We start from the raw sequence: 22,448 nt of genomic DNA, 5'->3' as shown, positions 1-22,448 counted from the left end.
TTACCAGAGTCTGCCTCCGGACAGAAGTCCTGAGAACAAATAGGATTCCTAAAATCTAGCCAGCATGGTAGAAACATAATATTGATACCCTTTTATGCTACAGGTCGTAGCCTACAGAAATAACTAATGCAACTCGAACTTTTTCATTGAAAACGGGACAGAATAATAACTAATCGAATGAATAAATTGAACTAATAACTATCCAAATGTTCAGTTAATGTTACAAATTATAAAACGGGGAGAGGCTTTCTAACTCCGCACGTTTTTTAGATGTTCTCCTCAAAGGCTTCCTATTTCTCCACCATAATTGATCAATGCCATCAGAGTGCCTTAACATCATTCCAAGATCCGCAACCAACATCCGCTTTTGCCGCCTTCTATTAGAACTTAACTTTCTATGCCTTCTCCTCGATTCGTTGCCCTGAGGAAGAGGTGTCTGAGGACCCACATCATGAGACCCAGATAATCTGTTCAAGGAATCAAATCAGCATTAATTAACAATTCATGTGACCTTGATGTTAACAGGGAATATCAAACTTGACGAACTATATGTACATCCAAAAACTAAAGAACTGAATCTAACCAACACCCTTGTCAATAAAAAATGTAAATCCTGCGGTAAGATTCAGGTGCTTGATTTCTAAACGTGAGTGAACCACAATTAAGAAATCATCCTGATTCCAATATTTACTCAGCAGCAGACATAACCGGCAAAGTTAGGAAAAATACAACTTGAACACTATCACAATTGTCTTTGCAGTATTCTGCAAACTAAAGGAAGTGCTTGACTGATGTTTCGTATATTTCATCTCCATCCTCTTACCAGTAGAGTGATGCTTGGACGCAATGAATAATAAGCTACCATCGCAAAAATAACACATGATTTGCAATTACTGGATCAACTGCTATATACTTTCGTAACCTACTGTTAAAACATTTGGTCATTAACATTGCAGATATTCCCAAACATTTAAACCAAGCTTTTGTGGGGGCTACTGCAAATTAGTCTGATTGCCGGTGGCGCCAGATGAGCATAATACTAAAAAATATCACATGTGTATTATCCTTTAAACATTTTGTCTCACCAAGCACTTCCATGGATATCACTAAGTCAAAGAAGTGGCGTGGGCCTAAATCTAAAGTGCAAGTGAAAATGTATCCTTAAAAATCCGAAGGAGCAAGACTGCACACATGTATTTGGATATTCGGAGAGACTTAGCTTGACATCCTGATGGTGAAATTCAACATTTTCCCCTGAGTCCCTTATTGGCTATCACAAAACCTCGGAAAAACAAGCCCACTACTTTTGATTTTAATAAGACGCAGCTGCACATGCCAAGTCTACTGGATTTACTGCAGCCCTCCTAACCTAACTTTTAAATCTTTCTTGCGTCTAGACTATAACCATGCCAAAGTTCAGTTATCATATTATAATTATATCCTAATCATGAGGCTTTTTGCTAGTTACTAAATGCCAAAGTTCTCTTATAGGCACACAAGAAGTTGGAAATGATTCATGGATATAACCACAATCTAAACTATCAAGATTAGCACCAAACAGTTTATATCAGTGTTACATATCTAGCACTAGTCTTACCTCTCTCCCTTCAGTAGTGACAACAAAGGCTCTTTCTCCTCCAGGGGCTTACAAGCAGGACAGAGATAGTTGTTTGGTGCTGGTTCACATATTTTAACACAATCGAAATGATACCACTCTTCACACAAGTCACAGGCAATCATTGGTGCTTTGTTATTGTAAGGCTTCCGGCAAATGCAATAAAGTACAGTACGATCTCTTAATAACTGCAAAAGAAGCAAAAAGAGAGAACTTTTAAATATCACATATGATTTATGTCGACAATTTAAAAGAGATGAAAAGTTATTACTTTGATCTCTTTGTCCAGATGCACTGGCAAGTCTTCACCCTCGCTAATTAGTTTAAATACTTCATCCAACTCGAGATGCCCAGAATCCGAGGCAACCTGAAAAGAAGGGAGAAAAATTACATGAATTTCCTAATCGTAAAACAAGAATGCTACAAGGGATTACAGTAGAGAAATCACAGACCTTTCTAGCAAGTTCTGCCCAATGTAAACCTACACACTTCATCTTTGTAAGTTCATGGATGAAATAATCACCAGATGGCACATTCAATTGTGACCCCTGCATCATGTCTACCGGTTAATGTTCAAACACATGTTAACTATGAACAAGGAGTGTATCTTAAAAGATTATTTAAAGATCAAGCAATTCTATTACAATAGACAAACAACGCATCATCCTGAATAAGATGACAGGTGCCTATTGCATGACCAAATATAGCTGTTTCTCAAACTTATTCACCACAATGAAGTGAGAATATAATTCTAAAAATTTGATGGCAAGGATGCTTAGCATATGACCATGTGTTAACCGACAGATACATAGTCTCAAGATGTAACATTGCACTGTTATGGATGAACAAGGCTGAAACTGTAATAAATTCCAAGTTAGTCTTTCTTTTGTTTTTTCCTTTCCTCTCTTCCTCATTTTGCTCTGTCTTGATTATTATCACCTTTTTTCACCGTACTATTATTTATTTTATCAGAACATTTTAGCAGTGTAGTCATGTGATTCGTGTACTTAAAAGACTACCATGATTTCCAGAAAAAAGAAACAGAATTTTGCTTGAGCAGCTTTGGAACCCTGATTGGAAATACCTCTTTCAGCATGCGCTGAATGTTTTGGATATGCGGCTTCTCTGAATTCTCAAACAGCATCTTGACTCTGATTTTCCACGAGTGTATCACTACTGCCAACTCCAAGTTGCGAGTACCATCATGATCAAACACACCCGCAACTCCTACTGCCTGCACAGCAAATTGCAAATTACATAAAGACTACCTTAGTTTGATATTATACCAAGTCATTCTAATAAGAATATCCACAACTCCAAAGTAGACTGCAAATGAGAAGAGAATAAACACCTTCAAGGGAACCAAAAGTCCTCGAGATATTGGGACAATATCTTTATCAAGATAACCAAGGACGAAATCCACAGTTTCTGCCATTAGGGATTGGCAGGCAAGAGTTTGTTCCACGAGCTTTTCTAGAATATCTATTTCTTTAATCCTATAAATAAACAACAACATCAATTAATTATTGAGCTCATACTGGTTCATTCGGAGAGATAACCATTGTGAAGCTACAAGTTTATGTCAGATCGAGTATTTGAGCACACATTAAGATTACAATATTCAAGCATCCTTGACCTGACACGCATTTACTATAACTGCACATGTGTATGGTTCACCGGAGACTGGGAAGTGCTCTTACCGCATGCAGAAATCGTTGGCAACAGAGAGTAGTTCATTGAGCATCTTCAGTTCAGGGCGTGCTCCCCTGGATATCTACAATAAACAAGGTAGGTTGGAAAAAGAGAGCAACTTAATTATGCAAGAAAAACTCACAGATACATACCAAACTACGGCATTCATTTCGAGATACAGCTCCACTTTCCAAAAGAAGGCAATACGGGCATGTATTTTCTCTTGCAAGACTTGTTATAGGAAACATTGACCCCAGGCATGAAAGGTGGTACCTGTTCATGAGAAGCGAACGAAAACCAAGTTAAGCACATTGTCCATATCAATCCAAATAAGTTGTCCACAAAAGGTGGCATACTTATTGTTTTATTAAACACCAAAAGAAATGTTTCTAAGAGCATAAAAATAAAATGGTATTAAAAAAAGTATTTATATTTTTGCAGTAATTGAGGATTGTAGGAGCCATTACATAGAGCATGAATTTCATCATGAGGACGTGTGAAAGAGCATAATTGCCCGCGACAAAGGGCGACTAACTCCACCCATGCAGGGGCGACCAACGGCACCCATGCTAAGGAGTAGATTATAGAGTAGGGACTTGAACCTCTGACCTAGTAGTCGAAGCCAGATCCCTGGCCAAATATCTACGGATAGTTGGCTAGAGTGGACACTTTCCTGATGGAGAAAGAGATGGTGTACCAGAAGTAGTTTTTTGTTTAGCAATTTGGAAGCCATCTATATACATCTTTCCATGCTATGTTCCCACTCGTTAGACGCACGGATACTTGCTCCCACTCGTTAGACGCACGGATACTTGCTACAAATACAGTTAGTCCTCGAGGAAACAGTTTGAGCCCCTTTAAAGTGATATAATTAAACAAGTCATCAGGGCATAGCCCTAAGGGCCCTAAAGGTTGGCTTCAAGAATCGATGGCATCAAAGTTCAGAAATTCAGTGATTAACAGTTATCACCTCTTTTACTGTGTCAGCCAAATGGAAACCACAGCACAAGACGGACTTTAACTAAGGACCACTACCAGTAGCTGAAAAACGTGAAATAGAAACAAGGTTCCAGACTTCTGTTTGACGCTTCAGAAACAGTCGTTCATGGCTTCATACACCAAAACCAAGAATATCTGGTCATTACACTCGGAACAGGAACTATTCAGAGAACAAATGGTATTACCTGTCATTACACTTTAAGCAAACAAATACTTCTTGATTTCCAGAAGCACTGAAGCAGCACACATGCAAACTTCTGGCACTGCAACAGCTCGCGTCTTGATATAACTGGATGGATCTATCCATGGAATGCTTTATCTGCCATAGAATGGGTTATTTGATCGATCAGTGAAAGAAGTATACAGGGAAAGCAGAGTAGAAGGACCTGAAGAGGTATATGGTTCAGAGAACTCACTGAGACTAAAGCAGCTCCCAAGGAGTTCATGTCACTAACAGAAGGACCAATGATCTCTTTGCAAGAAAGAATCCACTTTTCAACTTTTACAATTTCAGAGTTAACTCTGTCCAACTCTGGACTATCGAAGGCATCTGAATCCCCGAAATCCTAAATAGTGCAGTAAAACATAAGAAAGCACGATAAGAATTTCAGTTGAATATATAAGTTTCCTTTCAAGATGTTATGCATGGCCCGGTTTTGATATAGATCATTTTTCACACGAAATGACAAATAACCACATACAACATTAGATAAAAAATGGCTTGCTGCACTTTCGAAAAGCTAAGAAACTGCCATTTCTCTAACCCTAACATAACAGGCCATGTGAGATATGCAAATCTTAAAATCTGTGATGGAAGATACTGAAACAGACCATATAATAGAAAACATTTTTACTATGCATTTTCATTGGAACTGATGAGAAGAACATTTATTAATATTTATGAGTTAAAACACCAAATATTTGTGATCCATAAAAACGCATTTACAAGCAGCGCAAGCTTCGTTACCTTGAGCTGTAACAACGCAGACCAGGACTTCTCTGCTGAGTTTGAACTAAAGAACACATGCACCTTCTCCAGCCAGGATCTGCATTTAGAATAATAGCATATAAAAAAAAAATCTGAATCAACAGGAAAGCACAAAGCAATTTATGATCAGCCAAGTTGCTTGCGGGTAGTACGTAATTCGGCATTCTTGCCTTGTGCTTCTTAATACTTCACCAGGTACAGCTCTAGCCGAGTGACCCGGCAAGTCAGCACCAGCCACCAGTATTTACCAATTCCGTGTCAACTCGAGAACCGATTGACACGGTTTAGGGTAAAAAGCGTTTCTTAAAGCTCACTCCAGCTCCTTGATAAAGAGAGAGAGAGAGGAACGGATCTGGAATTGTTTAAGTAGTTTGGTTGAGGAGAATTTTTCAGCGGCTACTGCTGTTCTTCTTTCACCTGCTGCTACTGCTTATTTTTCACTTCTTCTACTACGTTTTCTTATTAATTTTATTATTATAACACAAAAAGACCTCACATAAATATAAGAAAGCCAACAAGTCAATCAAACTCGCCGAGTTGGTCACTGCACCTTGATCTGAAACTGGACCTCAGCTAAACCTGAGTCCAACCCCAAGGCAGCTAGTCAAGTGTACAAGACATTAGAAAGACTTCAATCAATAGACAAGATAAAATATGAGGGATATTCATGCCTTATAACACAAAGCCATATGCAATTTTGTAAGGGTGAACCGCGCATACGTTATATTTTTGTTTGAGAATTTTATCTGATGTGACACATCAATGCTATAGAGTAGAGTCTAAAGATCCTTGGGTGCGCTTCGGTATGTTTTGTACATCATCGATGTGATTCCACATTATTAGTGTCAGGGCTGTTGCAAGACTAAGAAGATAGGAATCCTAATCTATAAAATTAAAGCAAGTCTTAAATATTAAAAATCCCCCACGATAATCAGAATACCTTAAACTAGTAAGCATATGCTTTTTGTATTGATTGGTTTTTATTAGGCATATTCTACTAATCTAGTTGCACTAAAAAGATGCATGATTGTCCTACATATACTACTTCACACAGTAGTTAAAGAATTTTATTTACTTTAACAGAACTTATAAGAAAATTTTTGGACGAAATTAAATTGGACTAATAAATATCACGAGTCAAGTCAAAGTACCAGATATTGCAAAAGAAAAATGGAAAACGTGGAAAAATGTTGCAAGGCAGAATTAGAATGCTTACTTATGTTTTTCGATACTAATAACAAGCTGGTCAACCATCAATGGAAAAGGGACTTTAATCATCTGCAGTTAGAAGGAATGGCATTAGAATTTGTCAATATCCGCAAAACAAAGGCATGTGAGAATATGTTGAAAACTTTCAACTGCTTACTTGAGCTTCATCAACAATTTCTTCAACATCACTCAACTTGCATCTTTTACGGCGCGAAGAAACTATTTCCAGTGCCTTCTTGAGCCAGATAACACCATCAATCAACGAATTTACCAAATCATCACGCTCACGTGGGACAGACTTTGCACTTTCTATTAAGCTATCAACTGCCTATAACGTCCAAATATATACATATTAGACAGATAAACCTAAGTTAACTATGTGACATGTGAATGAAAATATTCAAAAAGAGCTACAAAACAAAAAGCGCACACAGATACTCACAGAGAAGAAAAAAAAATAGATATATAAGACTATTCATAATTAAAATATGTCCTAAAACATGCCCATGAATGCTACTATCTACTAATGTGCTTCTACCGTTTATCCGGTATTTCTATGCTGGAACATCGAGTGAAGGAGTCTCAGATGACTCAAATCAAGTTAATAAAAGAATATGGCAACTTTCATGAGCATCTACTGATCATAAATAGACACTGTTATGTGCCTAAGAATAAGTGGAAACTTCAAAGCATACAACAGTTTGCAGATCTTATAACATATTGCATCCCTGTGTGACATCTTAAACTTACTAATTATTTTTTTTCAAAGAATTCACTACAGTATAATGCATGTCAGATAACAGAATTGATCACCTTAAGTGAAGGAGTTGTGAGGAGGGATGTAATAGCCCTTAAGCACCACTCTAGTTTGGAGGAAACTTTTTGAAGTTTTGGAATCTCGTCAAAGTCAACACCTAAAAGCTGTCCTTTCATCGTGACAGACTGAATCAACTGAAGTAGCTCTACGATCCTAGTGTGACACCCATTATCTACACTAACATTGTGCAGCATCAGGAAAGAATCTGCTTGTTCTAATAAAGCGCGAGCATCCTCCAGCCAGGACTCACAGTCCTTCAACGTTTCCTGAAGCATCCTTGGTTCTTCCAAGCACACCTTCAAAAGTTTTGACTGAGAAACTAGCTCCTGCATAATCAGGGACATATATTTATAAAATATTTATGAAGTTTCAGAACGTAAGTGTGTAAGTAGATGATAAAAACCTTAAGGGAATCAAATTTCACAGGAGAACTTGAAGGATCACTGGATAGAAGAGACAACGTCAGAAATGGTTGAGAATCTCTAATCCATGATCTAGAAAATGATAAAACATCTTTGAGGTCAACTAGCGAAGGTAGAACCGCAAAAATTTTGTCCGACGTCCTGAAAAATTTAAATGCAGCGATCATAAACTAGTCCTACGCATGAGGTATAAAAATGAAGGCCCTAAACATAATCATCAGTAAACCTCATAAGATCCTCAAGGTCTGACATCTGAGCCAAATTTCTGAGAGCTTGTTTTGCTCGTTCTTCCCAAGACTGTGCGTCAGCAAGTACTCCAGAGATGTTTTTGAACCATTTCTCATCCTCAATTTGAAGTCTGTAAGAGGAACTGTTAAGAAACTCACAGCAACAAAAATATATTTGCATTTGCACTCACACCAATTTATGCAAAGGTTCGATAAGAAGGAATACGTACATAACAGCCTCGGAAATCAGTTCTTCTATGTAGGTAAGAGGCATTTGAGTTCGACTTGCCTGCACCGATATGATCAACTATAAAGCATTTATATGGTACATGGAAATGCTACATTTGAAACATAGTTCCCGTAGTCACAACTTCCAATCAAAAAGGTATTAAGGGAACGTTCAAATACTTTGATTCATGGAGACCATATGCTCAGTTACCATGTCAAATTCAGACATAATATAAACCTTGACTAACATAGACAGGAACTTACAAACAAATGTTTTTTTCTTAACGTTACCTTCTGAGCTTTTTCCCTGCAAAATGCCTTCTTTAATTCTACCTCAACAAGAGGCAATTCATCAACTGTGTTAGGAAAAAGAAAAAAAAAACTCAGACTATGCAGAAAAATGAAACAAAGCGAAACAACTGGGCATCTAAAATGCAAAGGAACGAACCCTGTACTCTCAATAATGCTCCATCCGCAGAAATGCAAGTTAGTTCTTCTACAACTTTATCTTGATCCTCCCGTTTGTTTACATTTACTAAAACATGATGGAAGCGGGAAATCCATGAAATAGCATCAAGGTGATATTGCTTTAAAAGCTTCAACTCAGGAATGGCAAAAAAAAAATTATCTGCATCTTGGAGAAGAATTTCAAGGTCCTGCACAAGTTACAAGTAGCAATTTATTTCCAATCACTACCAAGAACATCATAAGCTGGTTAAAGACACGTAATAACTTGTTAGGGAAAAAAAAAACAGTTCAGTTTTCACGAATGTCACAACCTTCAAAGTGATAGGAGCTTCCAGCATTGCGTGGCACTTAACTTGCCACGATTCGACTTGCCTTAAAATGTCCAAAAGCACCTCCATTTCCGGGAACTGAACATGAAGCTCCAACATCTGTAAGCAGTTAAGTTTATATGGTTCAGATGGAAGCAATTTCCAAATAGTTCAAGAACGACATCAGTTATCTTATTATACAGCTCACGGAACATATCATACCTCTGACTTTAACTTGTGAAGAACATCAACCTCAACTTTAACAGATCTATCCACCGAGATACACTGCCTTGTGCTATCTATCCAAGCCTAATGATGCAAAATAATACAAACATATAACCAGCGAGGCAAGGACGGAATGAAAGATACAAAAAAAAAAAAAAAAAAAAAAAAGAATAGTCATAATCATAGTTGTCTAAGATCTATCGAGTTACCCAAGTTACTAGCGAGTAAATCAGGACTAGGCGTTCAACTGCGCGAGGCGATAACTCAAAGCATCGCCAGATGTACATGCTCGTTGTCAGTCTGAGTTTGGCATAACTCAACGCCTAGTTGATATATCCGCAGTAAATCGAGAATGGTCAAGAGAGAAAAAAATTTAGGGTGAAACTTAACAGGTAATGAATTTAGAAACATAACACCCTAAAAGGATTGTTGGAGACGGCTAAAACTGTAAATCTTAGACTCTTTTTTCTGCCTACATTCGAGAGAATGAAGAGAGTGTTTAGAACATATTCTTTTGTTACATTTTCTGTTTTCTCTCTCCTCTTTTTCTCTTTCTTCTTTTATTTATTTTTCAAATTACGTACTAATATACCAATAGAAGGCTTTAAGATGGCATTTGATCAAAAACTTCTAATATCTTCTGCAGATGGCCAATATCTTAACTAAGGCAGAGCACTCGGCCAAACACACCAAGTTATTCGCTGGAAGATGTGTGGGATCTGGGGCTGGGCGATCCAACCCCAAGGCTGACTAAATTTATAAGAATTGCATACACAATTAAAACAAAAACAAAAACAAAAACAAAAAATTATTGACAGTCAAACAGATAGTAATACTAGCCGAGAGTTGATGCAAAGCAAAAAAGTAATATATTATTGACAATCAAATAAAATGGTTGGAATGCTACGAGCCAGATTACGCTACTACAGCCTCTACCAGTAATATGTACCTTTGCCAAAGAGATTTCTTTTGCTAAGTTTCCCATTTCTTCTATATGAATTGGACATTCACTTGCTCTAAAGTATAATAATTCCAAATCAGCTATCTGAAGATCCATAAACAAAAAAAATTTTAAAAAAGATTAAGGACCTAGCTCCAATAAAGCATACAAAATACATGACAAATCTTCAACCCAACATTTTATCCCATTATCTGAAACCAAACAAGCAAATCCACATGGACATAGGAAGTTACTTACTGAGGCACCCGAAGATGGTGAAAGTGCAGATTTTATCTCTAGAACCAACAACTTAGCTTCTTCTGTATAGACCTGCAAAGAGTAAACTGCAAAAGCATGATTTTGCAGAACAAGCATGAAGTTAAATGTAAAACTAAGAGTACTATTAAAATTATTAACCTTCAATTTGAGATGCCCAGGCTCATTACAAGGAACCGGATTAAAACTCAACAAATTTTCTATGTATCCCAAAGTCACTTTCTGCGTATTATTTACTCGATGTTGCAGCCATGACTTGACTTTGCAAAGGCAACTCTTTACCTCCAGAGCCCATTTCTTGGCTTCAACCAAACTTTTTGCCAGGCCTCGCACCTACATGCCAAGCTTGCAAATACCACATGTTACTATTTACAAAAGCTAGTGCACATAACCAGAAATGAATATTCTGTTTGTGTCCAGTAAATCAACAGGAAGCACATACCGGATCCATTTCAGGACCAGCCCATAGAAACTGTTGAGCTCCACTTAGTGCACTGACATATGCAGACTCAGAAAATGAGCTCTCAAGGATTTTAATAGTGCTCAAAATCCACTCTTCTGCGAGTTGAACATGAGTAACCCGACAACCTTTTACCTGCACAAGGTTACACCAAACTTAGTACACCTTAATAAAAGAAAAAAAAAACAGATGGCAAATAATTGGACCACGAATTGCAAATGGTGGAGGAAGGACATATTAACTTCCTAACACGTAAAATGGTGCGACTTGAATCAACCATTCTGCCAAACAGTTTGCAATAAACTCCTACTGCTACAGATGAGGCAAGACTTACATCAGTCTAGGACTCTGTGCTAGTATTCTGAATCAATGGACCATAGCTTTGTCGATAAGTTCTGAAAACCTAATTTGAATTACTACCTTACCAGCTACAACTTACCAAATCTGTCTCCGGTTTATTTCTTACAAATTTGGCCAAAGATGACAACCGGCATTAACAGTAAAACCACTCTAAAACTTCATATGGGTTGTTCCATCTAAACAGAACTTACATATTTTTGACTAGTAAAACTAAAGTTATCTTTTGCTTTGACAGCAAAGATCTACACACTTTGTATCCAATAGGAATGAGTAAATCATGTCTTCAAAATATACGAGAGTCACAAAAGAGATACCCAGTTCAAAAAGTCTTTCATGTTGGTAGATTTAAGACTATCTAGGAAATTCTAGATAGAAAACAGCTTTTCTAGGATGAGGAGGTGTGTGTGCGCATGTGTGTGTGGTTGAAGTGTTGAGTCAGATACTAGACTATAGGCGGTCTTCTTTGCTTAATTCTTTGATCTTCCCTTTTCTATCCTATTTTTGTTTATTCTTTTTCTGCAATGAAACAATCTGACAATTCAGGAAGCTTCCAACTCACCAGAAGCGCCATGGTTATAAAGATTCTACCCAAGTCTACCAGCAGCGCCATGGTTATGAAACATTAAATAAGAAGATGAAACATGTAAAGAAGAGAGCAATCTGGTCCGCCGGACGTTAAAATTGTATTTAGATTGGTGGGATCCGCAGGACCTCCATGAAATTCATCTTAAGGGACGCATTGTAATGAAGCTACAGATTGCTCATACTCACTTTACTTTGGAGAAGCCAAGAGGGAGTAAGTCATTAACCTTCAACGCCTATATGCTGTTTAATAATGACTTTTTATCTTTAGAGGGAGAAACGGGATTCTAACTGTTGTCCTTAAATTTAATACTCCATGATAGATTTACCTAGGTGCTCTATGAGCAGAACAAAAATAAAGTCTGAAGGCATTTTACAAGAGGTGTCATTTTTACACTAAAGAAGAAACTTTAAAAGGCCCGTCATTATGAAGAGTGTCTTAGATTCATGTGCCTGATGTATGGCCAGTATTTAGTACTATTTAAAAAGATCCTTTTCATGAGAGAAGAACAGCGGTTAAAGAACGAAATCATGTTAATTCTAGTATTGAGTTAGCAATTATGTATGAGCTAACCTCTTTTGCCAAAATAGGTACATCATTAGAGCTTGAAAGTTGTCGCCGGCAGCTTCTAGTTTTGCATGCCTCATCTAAGTCACCGTTGTCAGCTAAAAGTGCCAAGTCTTCCAATTCGGCAAGTGTGTGACGGTAGAGAAGACGTTGCTTGGCAGGGTTGCACTCACAGAGGTGTTCATAGTGCTGCATAAGAGAAGTATCGTTATTTGAATGTAACCAAAACTTTGCAAAGTTTCTATAATAATAGAGAATAGGAAAGACTTTAGTGATAGTTCGGCTATGTCTGGAAGGAGAACTAACTAAATGACATTCAATAACAAATATAAAAACAACATATGAATGGAAGCCAAACAAAAGCCATGTGAAATCTATATTGTCCGCCTAAGAGAAGTAACTTAGTAAGGAAGACGAAACGAATTATTCCCTTGTTGAATAAAGAATAATTGATGAAAGGATAATATTCTATGTTTAAAGAAAAAAATAAAAATAAGAAGATAGTAGTAATAGAAGAAGACTAAAAAGCAGAGGCTGAGGCTAAGTCTGGATTTTATTCAATGGCCACTAAGACTTTGCAGTAGCACTCGCAAATGTTAGATATACATATGTACCTGCATAAGACGGTCAAGGGATCCATGTACACGAAAGATACAAATCATCGATGGAAATTCAAGACACTAGACTGCACACCCACATTACTTTGGGTTGTTCCATACATGTGGTAGAAATTTCTATATTTGAAAAGCTTATTTTCAACAAACAGCAAGCATTAATCCACTTCATATTGGGAATATAAATTTTAGTCTTCACTCAGTTATTAGAGTTGTCTAATTGTCTTTACCAGAAAGATGACTCATGAAACCTTGTCTGACTACGATTCTTTAGGAATCATATTTCCTTGTTATATGAAACCGTTATACTAAGTTCAACTTGCCACGGCACTCATGTATTGATACATATAGGTGTCAACATGTGCACAGGGCAGGTTCATTATGGCAATTAAACAACTGAATGAAGATTTCTCATCAGCACCCAAAGGAAACCGCGAAAGTAAAACTACCATTAAAAAAATACTAAACATTGTAATTGAGTATCTCTAATTGACAACCATGTGGTTTCCATTGTAACAAAGAAAATAAAGAGGACGGGTATGATAGAAGACATGATTAGAGAAAAAGCAACGGCAACGCAGTACTTTTCAACTTCTCGATTTGAATAATGCATGTCCTTCTGTGTATAAGGTTTATCACCGTTCACTTGACAAATTAAATTTTTTTTTTTTGGCAATGAAGTTCTTACTTTCCTTAAGATTAGAAACAAAGCTAAAAACTGTATGATTGCTGAGTTCCCATACCTCCAGGCAGACGAAGGTGGATTTTCTGCATCCACATCCAACAGCAGAAAGATACAAATATTGCTGGCATATAATGCAAGTGGGGTCCTACAAAGTCATCGGGATTTGACATAAATTACCAGCACGGAGGAACGTGTCGATCAGTATCTTTGCAATGATAGTTAGTCTCGAGGGACAGTTGAACATGGGTTTACCTCTTCAGTTCCAACATAATCAGGATGCTTACGTGCATACATTGGGGAAGTCTTCACGATGCCATTTTTCCATAAACGCTCCCTCCAAGTTTTCTCTTTAGTAAATACTCTGTGCAATTCTTTCTTCAAGTAAGATGACACCTTTGCATCACAGCCACTCTGGCAATTCAGCACAGAAAAAATAAATAATAAGACAGATGGATCACACTTAAAAAGAAGAAACCACAATTCCCTATCCAGTAAACCAGATGTTTAAGCAACACAACTGTTTGATACTAGTACTACAAAACAGCAAAATGAATATTATTTCACTTGAAGAACCATTGAGCAAAAGAACAACCAAAAGGATGTCGTATTCAAGTATCCAGTCAACCTCGTGACCTCATATAAGCAAACGGTGGGTGTCACCGAATAAGATAGAAAGCTTGGTGATTGGATGAAAACCAGAATAGGTTGAAACTTGTAAAGGTCTACAATCTTCTAACCTTGGCTACCACGCAGAGGAGCTCCTCGTGAGATAACACTGCGGCCTTGTGATACAACCTATACAGCTCAGCACCATAACCACCGTGGGGCAACCAGTCAGCAGGTGCAAAATTAACAGCCTCAGCACAATTCAAGCCTGAAAAAGCAAGCACATATTTATCAATAACAACAAGTAATGTGGCCCATTAAAAACTGCTTTATATAGTGGTAGGTGGCTTACCAAAGTTAAAACCTCCGTGATAAGACCTGGGAAAAGTTATGACAATATTCCCAGGCTCCTGACACAACATAAAAGAAACTTAAATATAAGGATTAACTTAGATAAAAGGTATGATATCAAAATTATAGATATCTTAAACTACAGCTTAACTAACAAAAAGTATATGATGGATATTTTTAGACAGTAGATACTATGAGAGATGGGGTGGAGATTAAGATATCAATATCCGAAAGTAAATGAATCCGGTATACTATATACAGAGTGCTGGTGCAGCATAGCAATGATAACACCCAAGATCCGAAAGTAGAGATAATATTAATAAATGCATGTGAAGGCTCAAGGGAGATGCATAACAGCATGATGGAAACTTCCAGTACAAATGTATATCTTCAAGCACCATAAAGTCAAACCTGGAGTACAGTATATACTGGGACACCATTATCTTGCAAAACAGAAGGATTCAACATAGTGACAAGCTGGAACAACAGATCTGGTTGTGTTTCGAATAGATCGGGAAGACTGCTCCGCATAACCTGCAAAAACACGAATTCTAGATGAGAGGCGCGCTTTAGAATAGATACGTACATTCTTAATTATTTCTCTAACGAATTGCAAACACAGGAAGACAATTATTGGAAAGTAAGAACCAAAACACTTTGATGCACTTTGAGTTCATGCATCAAAGTAAGTAGGGTTTTCAGTTGAGCATTGATTAAAAGACATCTACCAAGAAGCAAGAATTCATGAACTATTCAGAATACAACAACACATTGATGTATATGGCTACAACAGCAAGTACAGAAAACAAGTTAAATAACTAAAGGCCTAAAGCTGTATTTTTTACTGAAGTAACTATATTCAAGAGCAACAGCCCCTGCCCTTTTATCATTGCGATTAGTAACTTAATTGTGACAACTTCAGTGCTATTGTAACTTAATAGTGACACAACTTCAGTTTAGACAGGTCGTGTGCATGTGGCTATTCTGATTAAAAGATTTAGTAGCATTTGCAATATCAAAAGACAGTGATAAAGCTAATCGCAAACAGAGGGGCCTAGAGACAACTACTTAGCCAAATTACCTGTTCAAATGCATGGGCTTCACTACCAGGAACACTATACCAGCATTTTGGCTCCCCCCTGAAATGAAAAGTTGTAATCAATAGCATAACATTGATGGTTGCTCACAGCTAATAAAAGTTATGTAACATGCGTTTCGCAATCAAAAATGCCAACAGAAAAGTAGAGTAATTTCTTAACTTCTAGTAACTTCAGAATTTGGGGTAGCCAAGACAATTATGGTCCTGATGGGGAACTGTGATATCCTACCTTAACTAGAAAAGCAAGATAAAACAAATCTGGCAAATTGAAGGTGACTTTGATGTAGTTTCAATAATATAAATAATATTCGTTCCAGTGGATAACATGTTTTTTTGACCTTGAGACAAACAATCAAGCCCGCATAGTAAAACTGTAGTATCAAAGAATACAAGGTGAAGGTACTAACAAATGATACAGGGGGTCAATTTTATAAATGATATTACGATAGCAGTATAATAAGAAAGAATCTCACTGAAAAAAGTCTACATGGGAAACCGAATATCAACATCAAGAATCCTAGCAACCTAATGATCAGTGGAAAGTCAAGAGAGGTACGGAATCCTACTCCAAGCTGAGTCACTTCTCTCCCTATATAATGTCTTATCATCTGCACAGCATTATTAGTTCTTTCTTTTCTTACTTCTTTTGAGCAATAATGGGGTCCATCCCCAATACACACCAACTCAAGATTTGGCTGTTTGTAACATATCAGCACAGCCCAGCATTTTCTTGGGACTATGTTATTGGATTACTTCCACTAATCTGACTTGATGGTATTGTTACAGACTTATAGTAACCATTAAAATGGTACCACTGTCGCACAAGTGGTTCAATAGTCATGCTACCTATTAAAGAATGACCCGAGTGGATAAGGAAGAAAGGAAACATGTTATTTAATCGTTGATGGCATGAAATGCCATCAACTGTATGCTAAACTTTCAGTCCAGATTTCAACCAAAATACACATAAAGATTATCCAACTATGACTGCATTTCTGTAGAGAACCAAATACATGTCAAATAAAAGAAAGTACGTACCAGTGTAAATAATTCATTGAATAAAAGCAGTGATCCTCAAAATGCCAACAAAACGATGAAAACAACATCCCAATATACAACCAGGGCACCATCACACCAGCAATATTTTCATGAACTGCTTGAAGCATCGATCCTTGCAATTTGGGCAAATTATTGAGATTCCATGGACTAGATATATACTTGTCCCAAACCTCAACCTCAACTTCTGGCGGCCGTGAGTCCTCAGCACGAGGAAATCCACTTCCATATTTAGAAGTATCCAAATCACTGCCATACATAACTTCAACTTCACCAACTGAACCCTCCACAATTTCCCAAAACTTTTTCTCTATCTCCACTCTAGATGGAGTTGTTGAACCAAACCACTTCTTCTTAGCCCTATCAGCTAGACGCCTAAATGTTTCTAAAGAGAAGCGTTTACCAGGTACAAACCCAAAACTATCTTTCTCAGAATTCACACATTCCAAGCAATACCAGTTTCCAGTAGGCACCTGCTTTAGAGGCGGTGAAAGACAATAAATATGCCAACCCTTATTACACCTATCACACAAAAGCATAACTTCTCCATGCAACCCACTATTGCACTGTTCACAAATCTGATCAAACTCATTTAATTCTTCTTTCTTCTTCTCTAACTTGTCATCTTTGCTAACGTCTCCTTGTGAGTTCTTTTTTCTCCTCTTGAAGGAACTACTAGTCGAAGCAGCATCTGAATGCTGGTCCTCAACTTTCTTAACCTTATCACACCTCATACCTCTCTTGCACTTTTTCAAAGTCAAGGGCTTCTTCTTCTTGTTAATCATTTCATAATCATACAAATGTTCTCGGTACAACTGAGACAAAACATGCTTCGAACACTCTGAAATCTTTCCCACACCAGCTGAACCCACAATAAACCTATAAACTTCACCCCATTTTTTCTCCTTAACAACCTTATCATAACCTCCATAACGCTTAACAGCATTATAACACTTGCAAAAATCCAAATCTTCACCTTCAAAAACCACTTTCTTCCTATTTCTCTTTCCAAATTGAGTTTCCAAAAACCGATTATATTCCAATTCAAATGTTTGAGGATCACAAGATGCTGACCTAGCTTGCAATTGATGTATAGCTTGTGTTTTAGTAGGAAAAGTAAATGATTCTAAATCTAAAGCAAAAGGGGGTTTCCAGTTGTTAGGAGGAATAATCCTACATATTCCATATGGTTCTGCTTCTGGCCTAATCTTGTATATGTATTCTAATGGATCTTTAAACTCTTCATCAGTTGGATAATATACTGGACCTTGTGGTATTACCTTCTTCACTTTTTCGTCTTCTAATAAACAATCATTGTTATTCCCTAACACACCTTTCTCCACTGATCTAGGTCTTCCTTTCCCCATTTTTTTACACTAAACTAGAAATCATACTAAAGATAATCGAATAGAAAAAACAAACCAGAGATTAATATTTTTCAAGGAAATGATTTTAACATCCTCAACAATTCTACCATTAATAAACCAAATTCCCTTCTTCTTCTGTCAAAATGGAGTTCGAAAAACAGTAAAAGCAAGAGAGAAAAAACCTGAAAGTGATTGATGGGTATACGAGGAGAGTGTAGAAGGGAAAGAACGAGAACCCTAGCGATCAAAGCTTAAAGAATCAGTAGGTCAGTAGATAGTGAGTTGAGTGATCTTGAGTTCTCTGATTCGATGATGGAAGATCAGTATGGGTTAGGTTAAGTTTTGGGGGATTTTTGTTTTCCAATGTTTTTTTGCCCTAATTTTTTTTCAGTTCCAATTTTTTATTTTCTTATAGTCATGTGTGTGGTTTCGCAAAAAAATCGTGAGGGGTCATGCGAATGTGGTACTAGGTCGTTTATTTACGAGTGTGACCACAATATGGTCCAAGGAAACCCGTCTTCTTAGGGCAAGTCCAGTGGACTTCGCTAGTTTGGAGTTACTTGCCAAAACCATCGTACCCATATGGCAAACTAGCAACCTTACTAGTTTGCAAAGCAGACATTATCAAGCTGCTAAGGCCCCTTCCTAAGGATGTGGCAAACATGATTGTTTGCCATTTAAGCACCCACTAGGGAGGGGGAAAATTGGTCTGGCTAAGTGGCAAATTAGCCACTTAGCCAGGCCAGGTCAAGGTTCCACCGAGCGGTCGAGTCTCGATCGCTCGGTCATGTCTATACCGCTAGGTCTTAACTCCACCGATACCGGCTTTTGTAAGACCGGTCGGTCTAGTTTACAACGCTGATTAGAATCTGATCCAACGGTCATAAATCTTTCCCCCTATAAATACCACATTCCTCTACCATTTTAACTCACACCTTCTTCCTATTTTCTTAGATTTTCCAATGGATCAAAACATGTCTATGGCTCAATTCATAGAAGAGGAACATGCGGACGAAAATCAAAGAGTTGCACTTCGATCTAGTGGGGAAATGAATTAAGAAGAGCAAATAGTTGGAGAGTTGCACAACAACTCAATTTTAACACGTTCGAAGATGAATGCATCTGCAGGAATTATGTTTTCTACACTAATCATCCAATCGTTGATGGCGCATTACGGCTAATTTCGTTTTGGGAACGCGTTTTAATGAAATTTGAAGAAGAAACAACGAACCTCTACAATCGGAATTCGTTGGGGTTGGATGCTCGGTTCTCCATAATTTCCAAGAATGTTAACAAGTATATTGGTATGATAAGGGAAGAGGCTAAAAACATGAGAAGTCTGAAACCCTTCTGGAGATTGATCAAAGATGTCGTGAAAAGTGGCTCCTTGACAATGGAGAGAAGTTCCGATATGCAAGTTGTTATGAAATCTTAAAAGTGTTGCCCCAATTTAATCTAGCTTATCAATTCTAAGTTCTTAATTTTAACTTATGTAGAAAACTTTCAACGAAGATAATTATTTATCAAACAAAAGTGCAATTACATTAACGATTTAAACAAACCACGAAATAACAACTAACAAAAACAACTAACAAAACTCTCAAACTAACGATTACTACCAAATACATAATCCCCTAAGCCTGTTGGATCTTGTGAAAACTCATTATTTGGACTCTGAGATGGTGGTTGTGTAGCATCAGGTGAGTCATAACCTTGAAATGGTACCGGAGCCATTGGAGGAGGTGCTTGAAATCGGTGAAACGTTGAACTTGTTGGGGTATTGTTTGAGGGTGAAAACAGTTTCTTCTGGTTTCGGTAATTTCGCGTGATGTGGGTGAGAAACAAATCTAAACCCTGAACAATGTACTGCAAGGGAGTATTTTAGATTCGAGAGATCAATCTGTACAAGTCCGGCCTAAACCAAGAAATGGGCATTCCAGACTTGCTTCGGTCACAAAATGGAGGAGAAGGATTGGTTTTGGGGAGGGAAGCAAAGAGAGTGTTGGGACCAGAATAGTTGATTCTGGAAGAGTAGTTGTTTTGTGACTTGTATCAGAAAGTGGGAAGCTAACAGATGGGAAAGCTAGCAAACGTTTTCTGAGTGTTGTATGCTCCTGACTAGAACTTGTTGTTCGGTGGAAATAGGTAATGCCTATTTATACAAGTCGAAGTGAAACGTACTCTGCTCTCATTAAGAAATGGAAAACGGGTGAGTAAATGGGAGGAGGTGGTAACCGGTAATGCTTGGAATTGATGTTCCATAAAAGAAAGCGTTTCACCATTACTCCCTGTATTTACTAACCGCCTCATCCTTATGACACTTTCTTATAACGAGCGTAGTGTACGCCGCACGCTGTAAACCGCGACCCAATGAGCATCCCCCAGTTTGTGACATGTGTTGATGTCTCGAGTGTTTTCGTGGAAAACATGTAGCATATTGTTGTTGTCTGGCAAGTTGAGCTTGGGAGACTTGTCGGCTCGGTGGTGACTTTCAACGGTCGAGATTTTGCATTTTAAGACGAAGGTAGCCGTTGATTATTCTAACCTTTCGTTTGGTAGCCAGTGGCATGAAAGTATGATCAGTATGGCTTTAATATGGCCCAGTTTAGGCGTGGCCAAAAGTTAGGGTTTTGGCTTTGTTTAGGCGTGACCAAACTAGGGTCAAAGGTTGCCATGTGTTAGCTGGTAACCTTGGACGGCTAAGATTTGCATCTTAGATGAAAAAGTGGTCGTTGATTGTTGCAGGCCTTCGTTTTGGTAGCCGCATAGGGAAGGCCGGCATGGTATGGCGTGGCAAGGTGGTTGGCATGCCATTGGCATATGTGGCATGGCATGCCTTGGCGCGGTTTGGCGTGGCCAAAACTAGGGTTTTGGGCCAAAGGTTACCGTACGTTGTTTGGCGACCTTGAACGGATAGGATTTACATCTAGGATGGAAGGGTGGTCATTGATCGTCGCACGCCTTCGTTTTGGTAGTCGCATGGGGAAGGCCGGCATGGTATGGCGCAGCAAGGTGGTTGGCATGCCACTGGCACATGTGGCATGGCTTGCCTTGGCGCGGTTTGGCGCGGACAAAACTAGGGTTTTGGGCCAAAGGTTACCATGCGTTGTTTGGCGACCTTGGACGGCTAGGATTTGCATCCAGGATGGAAGGGTGGTCGTTGATCGTCGCACGCCTTCATTTTGGTAGCCGCATGCGGAAGGCCGGCATGGTATGGCGCGGCAAAGTGTTTGGCATGCCATTGGCACATGTGTCATGGCATGCCTTGGCGCGGTTTGGCGTGGCCAAAACTAGGGTTTTGGGCCAAAGGTTACCATGCATTGTTTGGCGACCTTGGACGGCTAGGATTTACATCTAGGATGGAAGGGTGGTTGTTGATCGTCGCACGCCTTCGTTTTGGCAGCCGCATGGGGAAGGTCGGCATGGTATGGCGCGGCAAGGTGGTTGGCATGACATTGGCACATGTGGCATGGCATGCTTTGGCGCGGTTTGGCGTGGCCAAAACTAGGGTTTTGGGCCAAAGGTTACCATGCTTTGTTTGGCGACCTTGGACGGCTAGGATTTGCATCCATGATGGAAGGGTGGTTGTTGATCGTCGCACGCCTTCGTTTTGGTAGCCGCATGGGGAAGGCCGACATGGTATGGCGCGGCAAGGTGGTTGGCATGCCATTGTCACAAGTGGCATGGCATGCCTTGGCTTGGCCAAAACTAGGGTTTTGTGCCAAAGTTTACCATGCGTTTTTTGGCGACCTTGGACGGCTAGGATTTGCATCTAGGATGGAAGGATGGTCGTTGATCGTCGCATGCCTTCGTTTTGGTAGCCGCATGGGGAAGGCCGACATGGTATGGCGCGGCAAGGTGGTTGGCATGCCATTGGCACATGTAGCATGGCATGCCTTGACGCAGTTTGGCGTGGCCAAAACTAGGGTTTTGGGCCAAAGGTTACCATGCGTTGTTTGGCGACCTTGGACGGCTAGGATTTGCATATAGGATGGAAGGGTGGCCGTTGACGTCGCACGCCTTCGTTTTGGTAGTCGCATAGGGAAGGCCGGCATGGTGGGGCCAAGGGTTTGGCATGCCATTGGCGCACAGTGCGGCTAGCATGGTTGGGTCCAAGGCAAGGCGTGGTTGGCTTGGCATGGTGGGGCCAAGGGTTTGGCATGCCATTGGCGCATGGTGCATCTAGCATGGTTGGGGTCAAGGCAAGGTGTGGTTGGCTTGGCATGGTGGGGCCAATGGTTTGGCATGGTGGGGCCAATGGTTTGGCATGCCATTGGCGCATGGTG

The 22,448-nt window shown here is 39.0% G+C and overlaps 1 protein-coding gene across 2 annotated transcripts; it reads right to left on the bottom strand.

The window, feature by feature from the left end:
* Positions 1–124: 124 nt before the first annotated feature.
* Positions 125–18,580, bottom strand: LOC113348466 (lysine-specific demethylase 5A-like). 2 transcript variants are annotated; one of them, XM_026592243.1, is made up of 33 exons: positions 16,778–18,576; positions 15,722–15,779; positions 15,052–15,174; positions 14,642–14,699; positions 14,421–14,557; positions 13,936–14,094; positions 13,742–13,828; positions 12,391–12,573; positions 10,857–11,009; positions 10,556–10,747; positions 10,397–10,468; positions 10,148–10,243; positions 9,196–9,282; positions 8,977–9,093; positions 8,646–8,853; positions 8,489–8,553; positions 8,200–8,258; positions 7,969–8,100; positions 7,724–7,883; positions 7,317–7,646; positions 6,661–6,831; positions 6,511–6,572; positions 5,274–5,352; positions 4,723–4,872; positions 4,492–4,625; positions 3,460–3,580; positions 3,316–3,389; positions 2,967–3,111; positions 2,700–2,849; positions 2,068–2,163; positions 1,887–1,982; positions 1,598–1,803; positions 125–467 (listed from the first exon to the last, which is right to left on the bottom strand). In XM_026592243.1, exons 1-33 carry the CDS (start codon positions 18,160–18,162, stop codon positions 221–223), a joined length of 5,592 nt encoding a protein of 1,863 aa, XP_026448028.1. In that variant the 5' UTR covers positions 18,163–18,576; the 3' UTR covers positions 125–220. The 2 variants fall into 2 exon arrangements, with proteins under 2 accessions (XP_026448028.1, XP_026448029.1); XM_026592244.1 differs by lacking the exons at positions 125–467; positions 1,598–1,803; positions 1,887–1,982 and having other exon boundaries at positions 2,068–2,174; positions 16,778–18,580.
* Between the last annotated feature and the right edge of the window lie 3,868 nt (positions 18,581–22,448).

The sequence above is a fragment of the Papaver somniferum genome, chromosome 2 (assembly GCF_003573695.1).
Source record: "Papaver somniferum cultivar HN1 chromosome 2, ASM357369v1, whole genome shotgun sequence".
NCBI classification, from domain to species: Eukaryota; Viridiplantae; Streptophyta; class Magnoliopsida; order Ranunculales; family Papaveraceae; genus Papaver; species Papaver somniferum.
The sequence above is the reverse complement of the archived record's forward strand: the minus strand, read 5'-3'. Positions and strand labels throughout refer to the sequence as shown.